General features: G+C 41.5%; 1 protein-coding gene across 1 annotated transcript in view; it reads left to right on the top strand.

Annotated features, from left to right (window-relative positions):
• Positions 1-500: 500 nt before the first annotated feature.
• vwde (von Willebrand factor D and EGF domains) overlaps positions 501-23,667 on the top strand; it is a gene marked incomplete at its 5' end in the record, with an annotated part of 48,845 nt that continues 25,678 nt past the window's right edge. The window contains 13 exons of the mRNA XM_083989144.1: positions 501-576; positions 3,079-3,269; positions 6,328-6,559; positions 8,007-8,081; positions 10,648-10,886; positions 12,683-12,772; positions 12,996-13,152; positions 13,275-13,489; positions 13,567-13,640; positions 13,841-14,114; positions 14,870-15,066; positions 15,171-16,024; positions 17,544-17,680. Of these exons, the coding sequence (XP_083845270.1) occupies positions 501-576; positions 3,079-3,269; positions 6,328-6,559; positions 8,007-8,081; positions 10,648-10,886; positions 12,683-12,772; positions 12,996-13,152; positions 13,275-13,489; positions 13,567-13,640; positions 13,841-14,114; positions 14,870-15,066; positions 15,171-16,024; positions 17,544-17,680 (2,811 nt within the window). The remainder of the gene's footprint in view (positions 577-3,078; positions 3,270-6,327; positions 6,560-8,006; positions 8,082-10,647; positions 10,887-12,682; positions 12,773-12,995; positions 13,153-13,274; positions 13,490-13,566; positions 13,641-13,840; positions 14,115-14,869; positions 15,067-15,170; positions 16,025-17,543; positions 17,681-23,667) is intronic.

A 23,667-nucleotide genomic window follows, 5' to 3' on the forward strand; every position in this document is an offset into this window, starting at 1 on the left:
GAAATATTTTCAGTATTATCTTCCTTATGTAAAAGCAAATAAAATCCCTAACTCTATTTCACAAGTCAAAGCAGAGTCCCCATGAACATGTCTGGTCTTTCTTCTCTGGATGTCGGGTATTTGCTACCACGGAAAAACATGCAGACTGTCCCGGCTGAGGAGTCGGAGCCGCTCGGAGTGCAGATGTGCGCAGAGGTGTGGAGGTCCGGGTCATGAGAAGGTGTCGCACCGCCGATGCCCCTCCTAACGCACTGATGCTGCAGTCTGTGGTCAGCCGCTGCTCTCCGGCGCCTCGGATCAGCCCCGACAGCTGCTGCTGCAGTCCGCCAGCGAGGAGAGGACAGACCCCCGACCAGCCGCCTCTCAGCTCAGCGCCCCGGATCCCCGCGTCTGCTGCAACTGGGGAAGAAGAACCGAGGAGAGGGACGGAGAGGACTTTTTAGTGAACCGGTGCTGTCTCTGTCTCTCAGTGCGGGAGGACCGCTGACTCCACGACGATGATGAGACCGGAAAGTTTGATGAAACTTTTTTCCTGCGTGGTGTTTTTACTTCCCAGCGCGATGCTCGCTCAGACAGGTAGGATCACTCCTCTATAAGAAGCTCTGTCTGTGCAGCCGGTTGAAGGCGTCAAAAGTGTTGTCTATACGCAGTTTCCATAGGTTTATCATTATTTATTTTCTCTGGTGATGGTGATGATGTTTTCTTGGGGAAGAAAACGCATAATATGGGATCAAATTCAGATTAAATGAGCGTAGGCCTTTATCAGAGAGAGATGAAATGATTCCTCAGGTGGTTTGTGAAGCTGCCCCCTCCTCATCCATCATGTGGTGTCATCCAAGGCCACAGAGCTCCTTGTCTCATGGTCAGAGCCTGGTTACATAGCCTACATATCGTAGGCTATCTGTCACTGGAAAAGCAAATACGAAGCACCTCACTTTCCTCAAGACAGGGACGTGGAGTCAGGTGATGATGAGGACTGAAGTGATGAGGGATTGATGGATGAATGGATGAGGGAATGTCTGGCTCAGCCCTGACAGCTCCTGTCGTCTCCTTCATCAGGGTGGTGTGGTGATCCGGGCTCTGTTGTCAGGATATCACCTTTCACTTGACCTCTGAGGTCAGGGCCACAGAGGCTGGCTGTGGTGGACAGAAGCAGAGGCTCCAACGTCTTTCCCTCTGGTCACATCATATTTCAACTCTTTGGCTCAAGCCCCCCTAAAACTGCGGCCTTTCTCCATCCTTCAACATCCTATAATATAGAATCCCTCTTGCTTCAAATCATAAATTGTAGCAACAGACTAATAATCTTCTGAAATAGCTAGATTAGGGCAGTAAATAGGACTCTAAAGTGTGAAACTATGGAGGTACATTTGTGTCTTTATTATTCAATCAAAAAAAGTTGATTTAAACTGAATTTTTTTTTCAATCAATCTGTTCCTTTCAATCATAAGAAAAAGTTTTTAAATGCAAAAAAAAAAAAAAAACAACAACCCAAAATTGCGTTTCAACCCTTTTTTCTTTGATTGAAAAGGTTGTTTTTGATTGAAGTGAGTTATTATTTGATTGAGGGACTCAAAAGGCTAAATGGATGAATGTGAATGTTTTTTTTATGTTTTTGGTTGTATATTCATTTCATATTCATTGAGATATTGAAATATAGTACTGTATCTGAGGTGTAATTCTATAGCCCATGGAAAAAGGAGGTTCAACAACTATGGTGATCACAGAAAATACACTGTATGAGATGCTGTAGCAAAACCAACAAGTTATATAGCTACCACAGTAAAATGCATCAGTATATGTAAATTATAAATTATGTTCTGAGTCATCTCCCAAACAAGTCCCATCTCCCAAAGTGCTTGACTATTCAAATGCCAAATTCACGCGATGGCATTTTTTTACGTCATAATCAATGTAACACGATTTCAACAGTTCGATGACTGAAACTGCACTTGATGGCGTTTCCTAATTTTGAATCCAATTAATAATAATTTCTATCATTTTTACATCGCTTCCCCTAAGAACAAATTCATCCAATCACCATCAACACAACCTTCATGCTAGACCTACTTCTATGAGCTAGTTTGTGAGTCGGGCTGGGGCTAGCAGTGTAACGCCAGAAAACATGATAAGATAATATGTAAATGTTCTATTGGGGTAGAGTTGTTGCTTTGTAGATTCCTACAGTCCATGTCACCATGCAGCTTGGGGGCAGCTTGGTTTTTGTGTTTCATGAAAGAGAAGTTCTCATAATAGTGTATTTCATTCTAGTTTGCTGACATTTCCCTGCTCACTATTGTCTCTTGCAAGCCACATTGGAAAACCTGCACACCTGTGATTGTTCAGTTGCTGCTAGTCAGAACAATACCAGAACAGATGGAGATCAGAGATGTGGCTGATGATTCAGGGGGAGAGCACCAGGATAGTTAAGAGAGTCTATTGCATTTGTTTTGCCTAAAGATGTCTTCTTTTTTTTTTTTTTTTTTTTTTACAACTGGCTCTAATATTTGTCTCACAGTGCTCAAACTGTGTGTAAGACTCCCTCTTTAACCTTACCTGCTGACCTTTCCTTTCTCTGGCCCAGTTTTCAGACTTCCTTCCATTTGTCTCAGGATTAACTTTAGTAAAACCCAGATAAACAGTTGTCCTAATGGTTTATATTTACATTTAACCATGCACTGATGAGATTATTTATATTTTTTCTATTTTCCTCATAATTAGTACAAGGAACACTGTTTTAATCAGTGATACCACAAGCTGAGGAAAACCAACTACCTCCTCCCTTCATGTGAAACCATATATGGGCATGATGCTGTTATACTGCAGCTCAGGACTTCATCATTATTAGAGAGGCTGTTTTCCTTGTGTTAGTGTGTGAAGGTAGAGTTGGGCCTCAGGGAACCTGGGCCTGGACAGTATCTTCATTTTAATCGCATGGACACATAACACAAACACGAGATCAATACTGGCATGTCTTGCTTTGATATGTAGTAATGATATCCATAGATCTGATCATCACACTGACAGTCTTGGTGAACATCCAGTGCTTATGTTGTCTCTGGCTGGCTGTGTTTGCAGTGCTCCCTCCTGAATGTGCACCGGGCGGCCACTCCATCCTCCAGAACCCCTACCGCAGCACCACCTTCAGCTCCAGCTGGCTGCAGCAGTCGGCCCTGCAGGACTTCATCTGCGACCATTCCCTCACCGCGGGCTGGTACCAGTTTCAGATTTTTGACAAGCCGGCCAGCATGCCCACTGAGTGTGTGGAGGTAAATCACCTCTTCAGGCAAACATGTTGTAATATCTATGCATTCTCATTTCCATTCAAAGTAACACTGTACATAGGGCTGCGACTATTACTTTTACGCACTGATTATGATCTTGATTATTATTATTATTATTTGGTGTAAAGAAAACATTTGACAAGTGTCCTTGACAGTTTCCATGACAAAAAGTGATGTCTTCAAGTCTCTTGTTTTGTTTGATGAAAAGCCAAAAACCAAAATATATTCAGTTTATAATTATAAAGGACAAGAAAAAGCGAACACAAGCTGTAGCCAGTAACATTTTTGGTATATCACTAGTATATCACACCATTCAATGGTTGTGCTGTTTAATAGATTATTAATAGATTAATTAAAAAAATTAATCTATTGATAAATAATTGGATAATTTCAGCTGTAATGTGATGAAACTCACCAGACACTGCAAAAGTTTGTCAAAGTTACATCAGGGTTAAGATGTAATACAGATGTTTTGTATTGAACTAAAACTGGAAGTCAACAGCTGCATGCAACTACAACATTTCGGCAGGTACAGACAGAGAAGTGGTGACACTTTAATTTACAGATCAAATTCTATATAGCATTAGATTTGAATGACAGCTGAACAATTAATAGAAATATTATCAAAATCACAATATGGTCAAGTGCCATATCCAAGTACTGTGTTGCTACAGAGATGCTCCCACACTTTCAAGTCCCAAGAAATACCGTCATCATCATTAATGTTATGTTTTTCAGCAGAAATTACTGTTTAATGTAAATTGTATCTCATATCACAACATAATCTTCTTTTTCACATTGCTCAATCGGCCCAACTCTAACATCACACTCCAGTTAGCTCAGTGTTTCTTCACTTTGACCTGAAGTGAAGGTCGTAGAAATTCCCATGACCCCTGTTAGGTGGGAGTTTTCATTTTATCAGGAGTCACTTTTTTTAGTAGCGTATGGTGAGGTGTAATAGAGAGGTGTTATATAGAGGCGCTGATATATTTCTGTTAATTACAAACATCAACATGTCAGGCTGTGAAGTCTCCCAAGACCCTGAGCTTCACCACGTGTGGAGAAACTCTGACGATGGCCTCTCCGTTGTCACCTGAGTGTGATTGTACACGTGTCAAACAATGACATGTGTTGCTTGTGCAAGCACCGTGTGTTTGTGTGTGTACATATTTATGAAGGAGAGTGCAAGGAGAGCTGGAATGTGTCTCATTTCCTGCGGGCGGCCTGCTGCGAGGAGCCTGCAGGATCCATCTGAAGTGTCAGCCTCTCTCTCTGACTTCCCAGGGCTGCGCTGCTCTCCACCCCGGGTGATGGATAATCCACAGGAGTGGATGGGTGGATGGAGGAAGGACGAGAGGAGGATCGCTGTGAACATGTGTTACATAATAACACACTGTCTTTATGACAATGGCGGATAAATGGACATATTTGTTAGGCCAGGGAGTTTCTCAGCTGTGACACATTTACATTTAGGTGACATGTTTGGTGCAAAGTGGGCATGGTTGACTTTTGCTGAAGGTTTGGTTCATGAGAGAGTTGCTGTTTTTAGTATCACAGTTTGACCCCCTGGTTTCCTGGAGTTTTTAAAGAGGAACTATGCAAGATTTCTACCTTAACTATGCTTCAATTTTACCTTAATTAAACAGCTTTGGAGTAATTGTGATGATTAAATAAATGACTTGTAACTTGTTCCAGGGAGCCTCCAACCTGGTGTCCCATCTCTCGTCTTAACGGCACCGTGACACAAACGCACCCCGTAACATGTAATCTCTTGTTTATGACCGATAAGACTACACAAATATACACATCGTAACATCGTATATGATATATAATGTTATCCATTGTTGAAAACAAATGCACATGGCCAAGAGGAGGGTTAGCAAAACAGAGGAAAAGAGAACAGAATTGCATAGTTCTCCTTTAACGTGCTTGCATATTTACATAGGTACAGGTTTCTAGAGGGTTGTGTAACAAGGGACCTATTAAAGACCACTTGAACCACCTCCTCAATGACTGCTATAGCTTCTAATAGATCACCTGAACCTCCCCAGTGATGAGTAGAGCCGCCTTTAGACCTAGAGCGATGAGACAGAGACTGACAGTGTTGAACTCTTCAGATGTTGTTGTCAGTGCAGACAGGACTGGTCTTTTCAGTCGTGGCAACATGACTGAACATGATCCAAACTGACCAAAAAGCTAAAAAGAAAATTATATTTTACTGTAATAGAGCTTGTTCAATATTATAAAGTAGAAAAGAACTTTAAAACTTTAAAAAAAAATCTGCACTAGATTATGGTGATGTCATTTACATGCATGCTGCTCCATTTGATGCCCCTTGATGCACCTTATCATTCTGCACTTCGATTTATTACTGGGAATGTGTTCCAAACCCATCACTGTGTTCTCTGTCTATAACAAAGTTGGATGGCCATCCTTAAGTGTAAGGAGAGAGCAACGTTGCATGGTTTTTACTACAAAGCTTTACTTGACATTTTACCTGTTTATCTTATCAGTTTAATCTCACTTAGAGCTTGTAATTTACACACTTGTTCACATGATGCCTTGGTTTTAAACATCAGGACAGAATTGGGGAAGAACTGCCTTTCACTTCTCTGCCCCACCTCTAAGTGGAATAACTTACAGAACTGTCTGAAACTTGATCATCTTATTTCTCTAGATATCTTTAAGAACTTACTATTAAGTGTTCTGCAGTCTGTATGTAACTGTGGACTATGATTTGATCTGTATTGTGTATATTTATGTTGTTTTTGTAATCAGGACGTCATTGGAAAAGAGAGCTTGCTCTCAATTGACCTTCCCTGAATAAATAAAGGTGAAAGAAAAGAAAGAAAGAATGTTGTTTCTCTCACTTCCTGTGCTTAAGAGGATTAATTTTGGGAAAGCAACAATGATGTAACATTATTCTTGAGAACAGGAGCATTAAAGCTTTCATTAATTTGCCATATTCCATCTTAGACTGTCAGATCATGACGAGATCACTCTGACCCGATGTTCTCTCCTGTGTCTCTGTCTGAACGTCCAGGTGAACCACTGTGGGACCCAGGCTCCTGTGTGGCTGTCCCTGGGTGAGGGCGAGTCTCTGCCCGGGCCGCTGGAGCTCAGGCAGCTGACGGCCTGTGCAGCGTGGCAGTTGTACCCGAGCAGCAGCAAAGACTGCTGCCTGTTCCGCATCCCCGTCACCGTGCGGAACTGCGGAGACTTCTACGTTTACCTGCTGCAGCCCACGCAGGGATGCATGGGATACTGCGCTCAGGGTACATCTGTGCACATCTGTGTGTGCAATATACAAACACTGAAAGTTGAAGTGTAGATGTTCTTGTATTTGAACATATCTTTAAAGGCTGTTTCTATAGCTTTGACCTGCAGCTGGTACAGTTTATCCATCACTGGTTTGTCAGTCAAAAATAGTTGTAGAATGTGTGTGCCCCTGTGGGACAGAGAGCTATATACAGTAATGCGTCAGTTTGGCTGGGTTAAACACTCCCAGTTGGAGTGGCAGTTTCTCCAAGTTCAAATCCCATGTGAGTAAATTCAGTGGTACATTTTGTCAGCCTGGTTGACCTGGTTCTTTTCAAAACGTCTGGCTGCCTTTTTCTCAGCTTATTTCCTACCATGGAAAAACAAACCAAAAACACAAATTTGAGGATAATACTTTCATTGAAGCCTTAAAGGCAAATGCAGAGACTGCTTGCTGAAAAACTGCCCCCAACGGGAACACGCATCAGCGGTTTTGCATGAATTTACCTCAAAAACAACAATATCATTCTTATTTCATTATTTCATTTCATTATCTCATATTGTGGTGAATGTGCAGTTCACAACTTGTCCATGAGAGCATTTTGGAGTTGTTGGATTGTGTATTTGATGAGTTTGATGAGGGAAACCAAGAAATCCCATGAGCCTCCGTAGCGTAGCTCTGAGCACCTCACGGCTCTGCTCCACTGTTCTAAAAATAGGTTGCACCGACAATTAAAGGTAACAAACCTACTGCTAAAAGGGGAACTAGGGAACTAAGGGATTATGGCAATGGGCCAATTTGCCAAAAATGTTGAACTATCCCTTTAATGCACAATCAAACCTTATTAATGTGGCGGCGTAGTGCTTTGCAACAACATTAACAAGGTATTGTAACTTAGTATGCTCATAATTATTGAACTATTATGTATCAAAGCTCATCATTGATCCAACAGTCGAGTCCACAAGAGCTAAAATGAGACATCTGAGACTATGGGCTCTTATGTGTGGTTAGATTAAATCAACAAAACCACTTTGGATAAGGTTAGTGATGAAGTTTGGGTCAAATCCTACAAACTAAACAGATCTTGTTCAGATAGTCTCTTTCTAAACTTCATCAGGTCCTGCAGGAGCTGACAATCCACCTTGACATATAGAAGACAAATTGAACATGTAGCTTGGGAACATTTTTTAATTGCATTCAGTAAAAAAACAATACATAAAACATCAAGAGCCAGAGCCAGAACCAGAGCCAACTCAAGATGTTGAGAGACAGATTAAAAGTGAAAACAAAGGCGCAGCTGTATTGGAAGAATTACACACTCACTTTACTGTTTCTCAGATAAGATATTTGAAACAAAGCACACGTTGAAAACCAAACTCACAGTCTCCTTTATGTATTGATATATAAATGTTAATTTAATGTTGATTTACATTAATGTTGCTTCTGCTCTGTTGCCCTTTCAGAGATGGAGGACAGTGACACTGTACCCGCCACGGCCTGCGGCCCTGACGAGTTGACCGTGGATGGAACATGTAAAAGTGAGGATCCTGCTGCCGTGTTTATGGCCTCCGCTTGTCTCCTCGTGTTAGGTCAAACAGCAAAACAATCAGGAGGTCAGGGAGTTGCCATGCGGTCAGGAATGCACCGCCGGCCCCCTCACCGCTCCTCTTAATGAGTTGAGCATGTGCTCCTTCGTCCGCTGGGCCTGTCTCCATGGCAACAGCCCTCGGCCAGGACGTGAATTATGCCAAGGCAGGTTTTTAGGAAGCTGGCAAAGGTGGAAAGAAGGAGGAGGGAGGTTTAATTAGAGTAAGATGAAAGATTACGGTGTTCATTAACTTGTTTTGAATAATGGGATTCCTGAGTCTGAAGACCTCGCTGGGTGTTTTCAGTCTTGTGCTGCTCTGAATTCATGTTCTTCTTACTTTCCTCTCTACATAAACATTTGCTGCATTTAGGCTACTACAACTTATTTAGAAGTAGCAGTGGTATTAGTACTTTACCAGAGAAGTGTGCTTTTTTGCAATTGAATCTACCTGGAACTGAAATTAGCAAAAAGTACAAAATCATAATAAAGTGTGAAAACAAAACATGGTCTAAATCTAATCTAATAGGAGTATGTAAGGGGGGAAAACTGTATACAATTTAACACTTGCACCGAAAAATTCACAACACAAGAAGTGTTTGTGGCTGACGTAAGCTTCAATATTGACTTCAGAAGTTGTGAAACATCCACCTGTCAGATAAGAGGGTAGATTAGTTTGTAGACTGAGAGCAAAGTCAGCAAAGCATTCACTGCTGTAGTGAAGCTCAATTATTGTGAATGCAGGAAGAACTAGGCAACCTATAGGCCTAGATCAGCATATCAACATATGTATTTAGCCTACACTTTTAATTTTAAAAACAGAAAACAACTGTAGTATTTTTGGCCATATATTTTATTTATTTATATTATTAGCCTATATTTTTATTTTTATTTTTTGTGTTCCAGCCAAGGTCATTTCAGGATTTTTCCCAATAAACATAGGCTACCAAAACACAACACTTTCTTATTCCCTGGTTGGATAGGAGCAGGGAGAAGATAGGCTACATCTTATGGGTCATTCCATGAAATCGGTAACTTTTGCGTCCCCAAGAAGTAATCAGTCATAAAATTATGATAACAACAAATTAATATGTAATTTAAAAATATAACATTACCATGTCTTCTCTCCTTACTATAACATCAAATTAAAGTCAATTAAATATAATTTTAAATAATTAAAATGACTTTTATGCTGATGAGGGTGAGGTTTTTGGCCTGTCCCTCACTGTTGTTGTTGTACATCAACAGGACTTTTTGTTGATCCCTATGTTTGTTTGTTCTGCTTACTTTCTTTGTATATTATAATGTACTATGTATGTTTGTATTTCCGTTGATAACATGGACCCCCTCGAAAATGAGATGGCACATCTCAAGGGGCTATCCTGTAAAATAAAGTCATAAAGTCATATGTAAAATGTTGGCAAAATGTTAAAACGTTCACATTTACATATTGTTATAAGTATGATCTTATTGTAAAACAGTGTTTTTGGTAATAATATATATTAATTATTATAAATATTTACCAATTTATCGGTGTCCCCTGATTTTATGTCAACCCTGTTACCCTAACCAAAAAACCCTAAAAAAAACAATGGTACATCCCAGATTTGACATGGTTGACAGGAGTTTGCATCATCTCTTACCCAGGATGCTAACAGCTCAGTAACAAGTAGCTTTCTCTCATCTCTTATGTGCTATTTTTGATGTTTTTTCAAGGTTGGACAGGGGGGGACAAGCATACAACGTCAACCCTGTTACCACTTTTTAACATATAAATCTAAACAATTTTCTATTTCTCATAATATAATCAATATCTACAGGTAATTACCTTTCAAAGAACATAGCTTGCCCTTTAGCTAGCATTTATTTAAGCTAGCAATGGGCAAATTAGCTTGAAATAGTCAACCCTGTTACCTTTGCAGTGTAGACAATAGAATGTGTGTCCTGTCATCTATTACTCTTGTCAACCCTGTTACCATAACTTCAACCCTGTTGTTGTCATTAATTTGATAAAAATGTTTAAAAAAAAAATGGTATTTAAACTGTTACCATTATAATTGAAACTATATAGACTATATATAGAAAAAATTCTCAATAAACTCTAATTAGAAATACTGTATATTGTAAAGTTTATGTCGGTAACAGGGTTGACAAGATTAGGAAAACATTAAAACTGTAATAAAATATGGAATTTCACAGCCTGAGATGGCACAACATCATTTCTTGTCTTTTTAAACTTTCTTTGATTCCTGGCTACTTAAAAAACAGCAATTAAATATAGTTTAAATCTTAACTTTTCAAAGTTGAAAAGTTACCGATTTCATGGAATGACCCTTATATTGCCTGCCCTTCATTCAGTAGCCTACACAATTATTTTTGAAATAATCTGTCAGTCAGTCTTACAAAAACAAAACAAACAAAAACACATATTTTGTAGCCTACACTTAAATCATGTCAAATTGCTGCATTCATATTCCCACCACTCACATTTGTACCCACTGACTGCTTCTCCCTGTCAGCCAAGCAGCCCCCCGCCCCCTCTGTGCCGGTGGTTGAGGCCCAGGTGACAGGTGACACCGTGTACCTGAAGTGCAGCTTCCTCAGCAGCTCCAGCGGCTCCAGCGGCTCCCTGGGCCACGTGGTGGCCTGGTCCCGTCTCTCACCTGAGGGCAGGAAGGAGGAGCTGCGACAGGAGACCACCCTGCACACCTCCGCCCTCATCGAGCTGGACGGCTTCAACCTCCGACTGGGGGACAAGGTCTGACATTAAGGATACACTGATTTAACATGAGTTGTGTCTCATCAGTTTTCAAAATTAGTCGTAGTTTAACTGTTAGACAAGATGGATAGCCGGAAACAAACAGGAAAATAAAGTCACGTTTCCACCTGCATAAGACTAAAAGACAAGGTTAATAATCTACTCTGTAAATGTCTGACAAATATAACGTTATAGATAGAAAATAAATACATGTTGATACCATTAAAATATCAATACGCACTCTATTTTTCCAGTAGGTATCCTCTTTGATTTCACTGATAACGCATTATCAGGCTTTAGCATTCTCAAGCTAACTCTAGGCTAACCAAGCTATGTTTATGTCCATAAACACAAAGACATACTAATACTACATAAACATACGTTATGTCAAGTCAGCCTGAAATGAGGTTCGCCTAGCCCTTTATGTTAGCTTACTTCCGACGTTTTTTTTTTTTTTTTTTTTTTTAACAATGGCTAGAAACTGCTATCCGCTGAGGTTCAATGCTAACATATCTGTAATGTAATTTCGGGCTACTTTTGAGGTTAGCTTAGCTCCGACTTTTTAGCTAGCGGTCAAAAAATCAAAGCAAAGTCGGGGGTGTTTCAATATCTACCAGTTATCCTAGGTTCACAAATACAGTTTTTTTTGTTTATTTTCTTAGCATAAATTTTCATTTATGAATATGAAATTTCGCCATCAGAATGATGAGGTTGAAAAAGTTTCGTTGGATCCCTCCAAAATAACTTCAAATCATTATCAACATTGTTAGCAATAAAGTTACAAATATCCATCCACACAGTCTTTGGACAGTGAGCCAGTGCCAAAATAAATGAGTAAGCTAACTGTTTCAGTATGTTCAGAACAGAATGTCTTTTTTGACTCTTCTAACAATATGATCATTGGATGTATAAAATCTATGAATTATTTTAAAATAAATTTCTCTAACTTCATAGATCGGTTGGGTAAGAGCCAGATCTTCTTCCAGTCAGTGTGTTCCATGTATTTACTCCAGTATGAGACCACGTATGGAACTGTACAAAGTGACATCCCTTTTTAACAGAAATAGCATGTTTTTTTGTTGTTATTGTCACTTGTCTGATCATAACCTTTTAAGCCATAACTTTATTCGACTAATATTGCTACAATAAAACCTTCACAGCTTCAAAATATCATCTAGCTTCTAGTGTCAAATATTATTTCCCCTTTTTATTATTTTGACATTTCCAATTGGAAATATTTGTTGGAGAGAACAGTCAAGATGTAAAAGTCAAGGTGATAACATTAAAATTAGAGTCTGGAAAAAACAGAGATCAGAAAAATGAAAGCTAATATCAGTGACTGTTTTCTGACTAACAGCATTCCTGTGACAAGTGACTTTCCATGCTTTTGGAAATGAGACATACTGTAAATCAAATATGTGGCAGCAGAGACTGAAGCTATTATTGAGATATGTCAACAAGTCGTTTTCTTTTACTGTCTGCTGGTCATGTGCATGACCTGGACCTATAACCTGAACCAATAAACTACCGGTACATCCAGGATTTTTTCCCTTATGTCTGCTAGATGTATGTGGTTCATTTCTCTCTCTCTCTTTTTTCCCCTCAAATTTATTTTTATATTTACTTTACATGCATGACCTTTTTTATGTTCAGTATTGTAAGCAGGTTGTACATCATATGAACCATGATAAAGATATGAGAACAAATTATATTATAGTAAAAAATAAAAAGGTATTATAGTAAAAGAGTAAAAGAATGAAAAATAAAACCCCTCTCTGTCTCTCTCTCCCTCTCAGATTTACTGTTCCAGCTCCAGTTTCTTCCTGGACTCGCCCAACATCCGTGGTGCTTCAGTGGAAAGTCAGGAGTTTTTTGCTGGGATCAGGGTACATCTAAATGTTACTTCTTTGTGTATGCAGTGCATGCTATGGCTGTATTTTATGGAGCTGTGAGGGCTCATTTATTTGTGTTTTCACAAGTGTCCGTGTGGAAATTTTCACTCTAAGTTTAAGTATATTGTATTAGGGCCACTTGATGTTGAAAGACTGTTTGTCAATTGCAAAAAGTTCTATGTATAAAGAGGGATGACCACTCCTGTTCAATGTGCAGCTAAGACCAGAGGTGAGCAGCGTATCAGAGGATGGGAGACTATATGAGCTGGTGGTTGAGAGTACGATTCCTGTCCCATGTCTGGAAGACTCCTCCCCCTCCTCCTCCTCCACAGAAGAGTGCTCTCTGTCCCTGCAGCTCAGCACAAGCAGTCAAGGTGAGAAACTGCCAAACTTGCAATCATAATAATCAATAGCTGCGTTTCCATTACAGATTTTCGCAAAATAAAAGCGATATTTCTGAAACTGCAGTTTTATCATAATGTAATTTGTGTTTCAGAGGAGGTTTCGTTGGGTGCAGATCTGTCTCTGTCCTCCTGTGTGGTGGATCTGTCCCGGAGCCCCTGCAGGGACGGGGTTTGTAGCCGAGCTCTGATCCACTTCAGTCCCATCACTGACTTTGTCAAAGATGGCAACAGGACAACACAGGTGTCTCTCAAGCCCATCATCACACACAATTTTCTCTGGAATGGATACTCACCAGAACCCGTTGAGGTAAAAAGATCAAACTGTTTTTGTGTCTAATTCTGTATTCTGTATTTATTTAACTTGAATTGATCTGTTGTTTCTAGATAACAGTGAAGGACGTACCCTCAGCCTACTGCTACTCCTTCACTGACCCTCACATCATCACATTTGATGGCAGGTACTTCACTCTCTTATTCAGCTAACTAGATAATGTGAATATACACTATGATTTGTTTAGCTGCAATAGAACAACTTTCATTAAATGTTGAATTGTCTCTATTTTTACACTATTTTACGTTGATTTCTAATGATCTAACACTACACTCAGGAACAGGAGGGAAAATATTCTATTAATGTTTGTCTTGACTTTTCTCACAGGCGCTATGAGAGCTACCAGATAGGCACCTTTGTTCTGTATAAGAGCACCCGGGGGCCGTTTGAGGTCCACGTCCGTCAGTGGGAGTGCGGCAGCTTGGTGCATGCCGCCTCGTGCGTGTGCGGCTTCGCGGTGAGAGACGGCGGCGATGTCGTCGCCTTTGACATGTGCAACGGGGAAATGGGTGAAACCACACCACACCTGTCTGTGAAGAACAGGGACTTGAGCAAGAGCGGCATCCGGATCACAGAGTCCTACCAGGGACGCAAAGTCACTGTGAGTGAAAATGTGTCCGACGTAGTGCTGTCACAGTCATGACATTTTATTTGACGATTAATTCCCAGACAAATAATTGCGATTAACAATTTAATTGTCTTTTTCTGATCATTTTATGCCACTATTACAGTAAAAGCCTAAACATTGCTCACTGAAATGTGGTAGCAGAAGAAGGGGGCGCAACTTGATGATGTCATAAAAAGGCGACCAGTCAAACCTCAAACGGTGGAAAACAATGTGGATACAGTGATGAAATATGACAGTTTTGTTAGTTTCATCCAACTATTTCTACACAGATGAATGGAAACTATTAATGATTATACAAAATAATACAAAATAATTGTGGTCAGTTCAAATAGTTGCAATCAGGCAATTATGTAATAATTGTGACAGTCTGACACATATCAAAAATATGATTTTATTTCATGAAATTACTTAAACGTAAACGTACGTAAAAAATTTTTTACATTATCATATTTTAACTAAGATCATCCATCATTATTCAATCATCATTATCAGTAGATTTTTGTGGGAAACACAATTTTTGCATGGCCACTAACTTTCAGCGCACTTCCAGAAAGAAGACTGTTTCAAAACATGAATTAAAACTTAGGTTAATGTAAGAAAGGAAATATATAAAACAATGCAGATATGACTGAAGCCAAGACTTAAAATTGAGGTGGTCTCCAGTTTTACTGCCTTAGGTCAGCCTTAGTTTATTCTATGACAAACTCTTTTTGCTGTTGTGTTTGCAGATGACCTTCACATCTGGAGCATCTGTCCGTGCAGACGTGTCTAACTGGGGAATGAGTCTGACGCTGAGAGCCCCCAGTTCAGACTGGAGCCACACTGAGGGTCTGTGTGGGACCTACGACGGACAGCCACACAATGACTTCCACTCAGCGGGGGGCGCCACGCTGGAGGATCTCCACGCCTTCATCTCTGAATGGCGGTCGGTCCGAGCAGAAGACAGCGATCCATGTGTTTAAAATGATTATTTGAAAGTATCTCATTCTTCTTCACAGACGTCTTCCTCTTTTTGTCTTCCTCCGTCAGACTCCCTCCAGGCACCAGCCTGTTTGACACCACACCGTCACATCCGGACACGCCGAGCCCCCGCAAGTACTGCACCTGTCAGCCAGACCTCCGGCCCGCGTCCCCCAGGATCCGATCTCGACCCGTCGCCCCCTCCGACTCCACCTGCTCTCACTACGGCAACGTGCATCTCGTCAGCGTCATCCCCGCTCTGGATGTCACGGCCGAGTACATCGGCTCCGTGGAGCTGCTCGGAGGAAACGAAAGACAGCCGCTGCCCCCGGGTCACTCCGCCCAAAACACCCAGGATCAAGGCGTCGATGCTCAGCCGCGGGGAAAAGGCTTCAGCTGGAGAGCCTCCGGGGACGGGCGCAGGGGCAGGCGCCAGACCCACCGCTACATCTCCAACTCCCCGCATCAAAGCCTCAGTCAGTCTGACTTAGAGGGTTTTACCTACTTCTTCCCAGAGGACCACGAACCCGCCGTTCAGCCGGACTCCTCCCCAACGTGGCCCACGCCTTCCGGCCTCAGCGAGCAGCAGGCCCAGGATCAGTGCCGGCAGACCGTGGCGCTCTCCAGCATCGCGGTGGGCTGCGGGCGCCTCCTGGAGGAGTCGCTGGTCAACCACGCGGTGGCTATGTGCGTCAGCGACCTGCAGCTGAAGGACGAGCGGTCGTGGCTGAACGCTACGCTGCCGCTGCTGGAGAACGAGTGTGAGAGGAGGCTGGTGGAGCAGAGCAGGAGACAGGAAGACCACCAGGACGTCCTGGCCGTCCTCAAGTGTCCCAATCTGTGCAACGGGAACGGACAGTGCTCAGAGTGGGGTTGTGTTTGCTTCCCAGGGTTCGGGTCTTACGACTGCAGTGTGCTGTCAGGTAACATACACAAACACGTTAGTAGTCCTGTTGAGGTTGCAGACTGGAAATGCAACAATTGGTTGTTGGTTCATGTTCATAGAGCAGCAGGTTGAAGCTACAGCTCATCATGAGTTAGGCTGTCTTTACACTATAGGTCTCGATACCCAATTCTGAATATTTGCCTGTCTTCTTGACTGTCTGTTTACACGTTCTATTAGAAGTTACCCATGTCTGATATCTGCATTTACACCTGCTTTAGCTGTCAATGTGGAAGAGGAAATAAGATGGTGAACTACGCAGGTAAACAACAAGGAAGCTGACAAAATGGACATAATAATTATTAATTTTTAGAGGCTTATTAAAGGGATTGTTCAACATTTTGGCAAATTGGCCTATTGCCATAATTCCTATAGTGATAGCAGTAGGTTCATTACCTTGAATTGTCGATGCTTATTTTTTCGAGTTCGGCGGGGGAGAGACGGAGGCCACATAGTATTTTCACCTTTCCCTCATCAAACTCATCTAGTACACAATGCAACAACTCCAAAACACTCTGGTCTCTCAAGTTGTGACCTGCATATTCACCACGCTATGAAATGATAATGTAACATAAGAGACGGAGTTGTTTTCGAGGCAATGTGTAACCGATACATTCCAGACACGGCTGCTGGATGGAGTGATTTCAAAAGCAAGTAGTTCCGAGTATTTGCTTCATGTGTCGTAATGTTACACAATTATTATTTAATAGCTTAGAATGTGCAGATCGGAGTTGTTGGATTGTGTATTTAGTTTGATGAGGGAAACATGGAAGAACCGTGCAGCTCGCGTCTCTGCCCCGCCGATCCGCGAATAGCTTGCACTGACAATAAAAGGTATTGAACCTACTCCTAAAACTACAGGGATTATGACAATAGTGCCAAAGTGTTGAAATATCTCTTTAAGGCCTGGATGTATGCAGCAGTGATCGCTGCTATATTGGTTCATTGTTGAATTTTCCACAGCTGCTGTTTCCCTCCCTCATCAAAATGCGTCACATTGTCACATTATTGATGACGTACTGCACTGCCAGGAAATATACGATCTGTCAGTTTAGATTACAGACGTATTGACAGGTATCCGATTCCTTTCCGATTTATATCCACATATGAAAGAGGCCTGAAACTGATCCAACAATATCCGATTTTTTGCTTCTTTTTTTTTTTTTCCTGTTTCACATTCATATTACGGATCGGAGCTGAGCCACTTGAGAGGAAAAAAATCAGAACTGGGTCAGTTGAACCATGTAGTGTAAAGACAGCCTTAGAAAACAGGTCAAACAGTTTTTAATGTTATTACCTTGACCTGCACCAGCCCCACAGCAACATGTAAAGGCATCTCTGTTTCTAGCCTTGCTGTAATGTATTTAACAGTCCCACTTTGTCTGGACCCGTGTGATGACAGATGTATGACTGAGAGACATATGGTTTGTGATTCTCACTCAACTCCTGGCTCTTACAGTTCGCGCTCGTCTGCTCTTTTTCTTATTGATGTTGTGAAGACCAGATTCCAGAGATCACCGAGTTGGAGAAGGAGGGTCTGTGCGACGTCCGGCAGGGAGACTGCTCCACCGTGCAGGTCTACGGTCAAGGCTTCAAGGACTCCTACGAGCTCAAGTGTGAGTTTGTTAGAGAAAAGGTACTTTTTTGTTTTTCTGTTTCTTTTTTTTAATGTCTGTTTCTTTTTTCTCACCTGTTGTGGATGGCTTTCCCTCTCAAATACTTCTTCAAAAAAATCTAATGAAATGATACCAACAGTTGACCAATTAGCTCCACCCAGACTCCTGCGTTTTGGGCTTTTAAAGAACCAACATGCAGACTGTAACTTGGCAGATAATGTATAGATTCAGACCTCATGTTCACTGTCCTGATTGTCATGGATATATTGATCTAGTGGATTATTGAATATAAAATCCAAATATATTATAATATACAGTATAATATACAGGCATATAATATATAAATCTATTCTGTGTCAGAGCTCAGGTAAGGTCAAAACCTTTAAATATTCAGGTTGTTTTATAGATTGAGCTTGAGCAATTCAAAAGCCCACACACATTTATGTTTAGCACAAATGATGAAAATGTATTCAGCACAAAAACTAATGAATAACACCATCATTAAGAGCTAGAAGCAGTTCTAGATAAAAACACATCAACAGCACAGGTAAAGAATTAAGACCACCAAGGAGAGCTGTACAAACAGGAGGCTGTATGTGTGTCAGGCAGCACTCAGAACCAAAGACCTTCTCAAGCACTGAGGCGTCTCTAATCACTCACTGAATGAGCCCCTGGGTGCCTTAAAAACACTGTGTGGTCGATTGTCTTCAAAATACAGTGCTGTTTTTAATCTCTCTGTAACTGTGTGAAGTAGATTTGAGGCCAAACGGCAGCAGCACAACGAGTTCTACACACCAACCTGACGCGTCAAGCAGATGTAGTGCAACATTAGCATCCATTTAGAGTTGTGTCTCTGCTGAACTGTCCAGTGTAAGGCCAATATTCATCGAAAAAACATTGCTGTGAGTTTTTCACACTTTCACTTTCACACATTAGACTATGGCTCATCATCTGATCCTTTATGAACGGGGACCTAGACGAGATTTTGACCTTAATTAAACAGCTTTGGAGTAATTGAGATGGTTAAATGACTTATTACAGGGAGAAGGAGGCTCTCTGCCTTCAAACTTGCCTCTGCTGAAAACCAACCTTGCCAAATCAGTGCCTCCGACCCGGTGTCCCAGATCTCGTCTCGCGAGAAACATGGACTGCTTTACAGCACTACACTACAGCCCCGTAATCCGTAACATAGATGATATACTGTACCCACCTCAGTAGACACCGCTCCACGGATTGCCTTCCATAATATAATATAAGAATATAGAGTTTCAGGATATTAGCTTTATCTATTCATTTATTGATGCATTTAATACCTTACAAACAGGGTTTAAACTTAGGGATACTTCACCCAAAATCGATAATTCACCAATTTTCTACTCGCCGTAGTCGGAGAACTTTTGGAGTCATCAAAACGCTTTTGGAGTTCCAAAACATCCAAATACCTCCATACTGCTCGTCCGTACTGACCCAAGTGTCCTGAAGCCGCCACATGAAAAAGTTGTTCAGAAAAAAATAATTTGATCTCTGTTTTTAGCCTTGTTGTAGCAGTAGCTGCGACATGTTCGTTTGCCGTTGTAAACCATTAGATGTATGATATAAACATGGAAGAACATCTTGCAGCAAATCTCGTGTATGCGCACAAACATCAACAGCAAATCCGTTGCCAGCTGGACCCCCCTGAAACTCCAAAAGCGCTTTGATAACTCAGAAAGTTCTCCATCCCGTTCCGTGAGTAGAAAATTGGTGAATTATCGATTTTGGGTGAAGTATGCCTTTAACTTTTGGGCTCAATAGCCAAGTCGCCAGCGAGCTTTAAAATCTACTACTACAGAAAGATTTTTTACTGGCCAAAAATTATAAATAGCCGTTTGTCATATTTTTCAGTGTGTTGTTACTATAATACATTCATAAGCGATTTTCAACAAATATCACAGCAATTAGCATAGTTTTGTGTGGAATTAGTCAAATTTGATCTTTGGAAGCTTGGCATTAGAAAACTCAATGGAACAGGAGAACAACAGGGTTTTTACAAACATCAGTGATAAAGTTGTCTGTCCTGATGACCTGCTGTGTCTCTCCTGCTCTAGTCAGCGTTTAAGGGCGCACTCACACTAGGCAATCGTACTGTGCCCAAGCACGTTTGCCCCCTAAAGTCCGGATTCTATTGCTAGTGTGAGTGCAAGTGTTCCGTGCTTGAGTACGGTCCACTTCCCTGGCCCGGCACGGTTGGAAGAGGTGTGCTTGAGCACGGTACACTTGGTCAGGAATGCGCACAAGCACGTAATGCGCTTCGGGTTCGTATGTAACAACATCTATTGCACGTCTGTCCGTCCTGGGTGAGGGACCCCTCCTCTGTTGCTAACCCTGAGGTTTCTCCAATTTTTCCCTGTTAAAAGGGTTTTCTATGGAGTTTTTCCTCAGTCGATGTGAGGGTCTAAGGGCAGAGGATGTTGTTGTGATGCCATGTAAAGCCCTTTGAAACAAACTGTTTGTAAAAACGGGTTATACAAATAAAATTGCCTTGCCTTCTCCATCACGTTTCTGCAACCGCATGTAAACAACAGTCACGGTCGTGCCATGCGTATGTCAACATAGCTAGCAAACATCGCTTTAAATAAACTTCAAGATAACCATGACAACCGGTCAAACAATTAAAAAGCGCAGTTCTTTCTGCAGTCAGAATACGTGCACATCCGCCGTGTTGGTAAACAAATAATCCCTCCAATCAATGTGATGACGAATGTGATGAGCACGCTTGGGTTCGAGGAAGTGTGAGTGCGGGCCAGCGGGGGACAGGGGAGGGGGGGTGTAGTGGGAACTTTCACAAACTGAGTACTCGCAAACAAGATGAACGTCTTGCCAGTTTATTCACTTGCAAGTGGGCGTTCCCGAACAGCAACAGTTAAGTCACCAGTTGGAAAGATGCGCCCTGTCTCTGACACAGAACTTGCTTATATACACCTCACATCACTTGAACAGCTGTCAGTACATACGTCACTTCCTGACAGCTGTTCCCCCTAGATGGTCTGGCACCGTGCTGAGTGTAACAAAAACAGCCACGGGGGGTTGTAAAGTGTCACAACACTAAACATACATTTCAAGGTTTTACCATACATAGACTTGAACCCTTGTAACAGCTTTACATAGAATGCACAGAGAAAAGCTAAAATACAGTACAGACCATATAAGGAAAAACCTCCAAGAGTGTATTTTCCCAATACACTCCACCCTCTTGAGCATTCAATGCTCACATCGAAGAAGAAAATACACTCCAAAAATGAAGATAGAACATCACAGCACAATCAAAATTACAGAGTCATGTTATCGTCAGAATATGGTGGAATCCATCCTGGAGTTGGAAACATTTCTTATTTCATCGTTAGTATGCAGTTGTACATATTATTGCACATGTCCTCCTACAACATCTCCTAACCATCTATACAGTAATAACATCATGCATGTCAGTACAAAGGTACAGAAACATAAAATTATGCCAAAACATAACCAACTTGGAATTAAAAATTGCACCATCATTTGCACCTCATGGCCCTAGCTCGTCTGAAAGCCAATTATTGAAACTGTAACCTGCTGAATCTGATGGACCAAAATCATCTCTGATGTTTTGTAGAGCTTCTATTACATTGGTAAAGTTATCTGTATTGTCAGGAATCAAAGTTACACATTTGGAGTTTCATTTATCCTGTAAGGCATGTATTACATTTTAATAGTCCCATAAACTGTGTTGGTATCTGCGTCTGCGCTTCGACTGGTGTCACATTCTGAATGTTTGGCCATGATTGTGGGCCAAAACTTTCTTCACAAAGCATGTCCCAACAACGAAAGGTTTTGTCCGATACATTGGAGTATGTTGCATTGATGTATACAGGTGCAAGTCTCTTGCAGCTTTCTTTAGATGTCGCCCACTGACGTCTTCCCTTGGGCTTCTGAATGTTAACATGTCCTGTGAATTCAATTGCTTCACGGGTGCATCCTTCATCTTTTGTAGTTAGATTGAATAATGGATTCCCTTGTATGAATATCATCTTTCTGCTAAACCTACTTCACAGATATCAAACTCTTGCCCTAAAATTGGTGGGGTTGTTGATTTCTTCACCGGGTTTGAGATGAGTGTACCTGGTGTACACTCCCCTTTGTAGCCGGACTTTCCCACACAACTGTTTGGCAATTGTCTGACACTGCTCCGCAAGGTTGTCTGCTGAAGAAGGGATGCCGTCTATTCTTGGAATCTTCTTACAATGGTTTGCATGTATCCACATAGCCCTCTCTGTGGTCTTCACTGCTGATGCTATGGTCATTAGCACCTGGTATGGTCCCTGCCACCTCAGTGATTTCCAGGCTCTTCTTCTGAAATCCTTCACCACGATCCAGTCTCCTGGCTTCAGGTTGTGCAGGTATCCACTCGCCTCCTGTGGTAAAGCGTCCTTCACCTGTCTGTGAAAATCACAAAGCACAGTGGAAAGGTGTACACAATAACACAACATCTCATCTTCATACATTGCGATGTCTGGCAATTGTTTTCTCTGGGGCCCTATCCCCGTATTCAAAGGTCTTCCAAACAATATCTCAAAGGGACTAAGACCATATTTATTTCTTATTCTTCCCCGCATATACATCAAGACCAACGGAAGAGCTTTTGTCCAAGTAAGACCTCTTTCTTTACAGCATTTTGCAAGTTTGTTTTTCAAAGTGCCATTCTCTCTCTCAACCGCTCCTCCACTGGCTGGATGATAAGCACAATGTGTTCTCATGTCAATTCCCAAATACTCACCTACTGCAGTCAAAGCCACATTTACAAAGTGTGTACCGTTGTCACTGCTTATTTTCCTAGGTATTCCCCATCTAGGAATAATCTCATTAATTAAACACTTAGCAACCGCACTCGCATCTGCTTTAGTTACTGGAAAGGCTTCCACCCATTTACTAAACATATCTACAATCACTAGACAATATTTCTTACTGTCACTAGGTGTTAATTCAATAAAATCCATTTGCAAATGATCAAATGGCATTGATGGTGGTGGGTGTGCATTTGTTGACCTATACCCACATTGTGTGTTGCACACACAAGACATTTTTGACAAAAATTCTGAGCAAATGTTGAAAATCCTTTTGTAAACCAATACCTGCTTATGTCTACCTACATCTGCCCCTTTGACGCATGGTCCTGACCATGTGTCAACTTGGCATAAGCAGGAAAAAGATGTTTAGGCAAACAAGGTTTACCATCCGGTCCATACCATACTCCATCCTTGACACATGCCTGTGCCTTCTTCCACTGAGCCTTCTCCTCTTTTATGGCTCTACCCTGTGTCTCCTGTAAATCAATTGTGGGGGTTACAACATCTTGAGAAACAGACACAAGTTGTGGTGGCTTAAGAGACAGCCTTGCCGCCCTCTTGGCAGCTGAATCCGCTCTCGCATTTCCCTGTGAAACCGAATCAGACGTGTTAGTATGTGCATCACATTTACAAATGGCAATTTGTTTGGGTAACCGAACAGCCTCCAGTACCTCAGCCACCTGCTGATGATGAGCCACTGGCTTACCCACAGATGTAAGAAACTGCCTCTTCTTCCAAATTACTCCAAAATCCAGAGCAACTCCAAAAGCATATCAGCTATCAGTATAGATATTAACTGTTTTATCTATCACATATTTACATGCTTCAGTCAATGCCTTAAGTTCTGCTGCTTGTGCTGAATAGTTAGCTGGAAGTGACTCAGCTATTAAGGTCTCATGCTGTGTTACCACAGCATATCCTGCTAACACCTTGCCTGTGGCTGGATCACGTGAGGCTGATCCGTCAACAAACAACTCCAATTCCGCGTTGGGCAATGGTGTATCCTGTAGATCCGGCCTAGGAGAACAAACTTCATTAATAACTGTAAGGCAGTCATGTGGCTCTCCGTCACCTTCTGTAGGAAGAAGAGTAGCAGGGTTAAGCATAGTACATCGCTTCACCGTAATGTTAGGCATATCAAGCAAAAC

The sequence above is a fragment of the Trachurus trachurus genome, assembly GCF_905171665.1.
Source record: "Trachurus trachurus genome assembly, chromosome: 16".
NCBI classification, from domain to species: domain Eukaryota; kingdom Metazoa; phylum Chordata; class Actinopteri; order Carangiformes; family Carangidae; genus Trachurus; species Trachurus trachurus.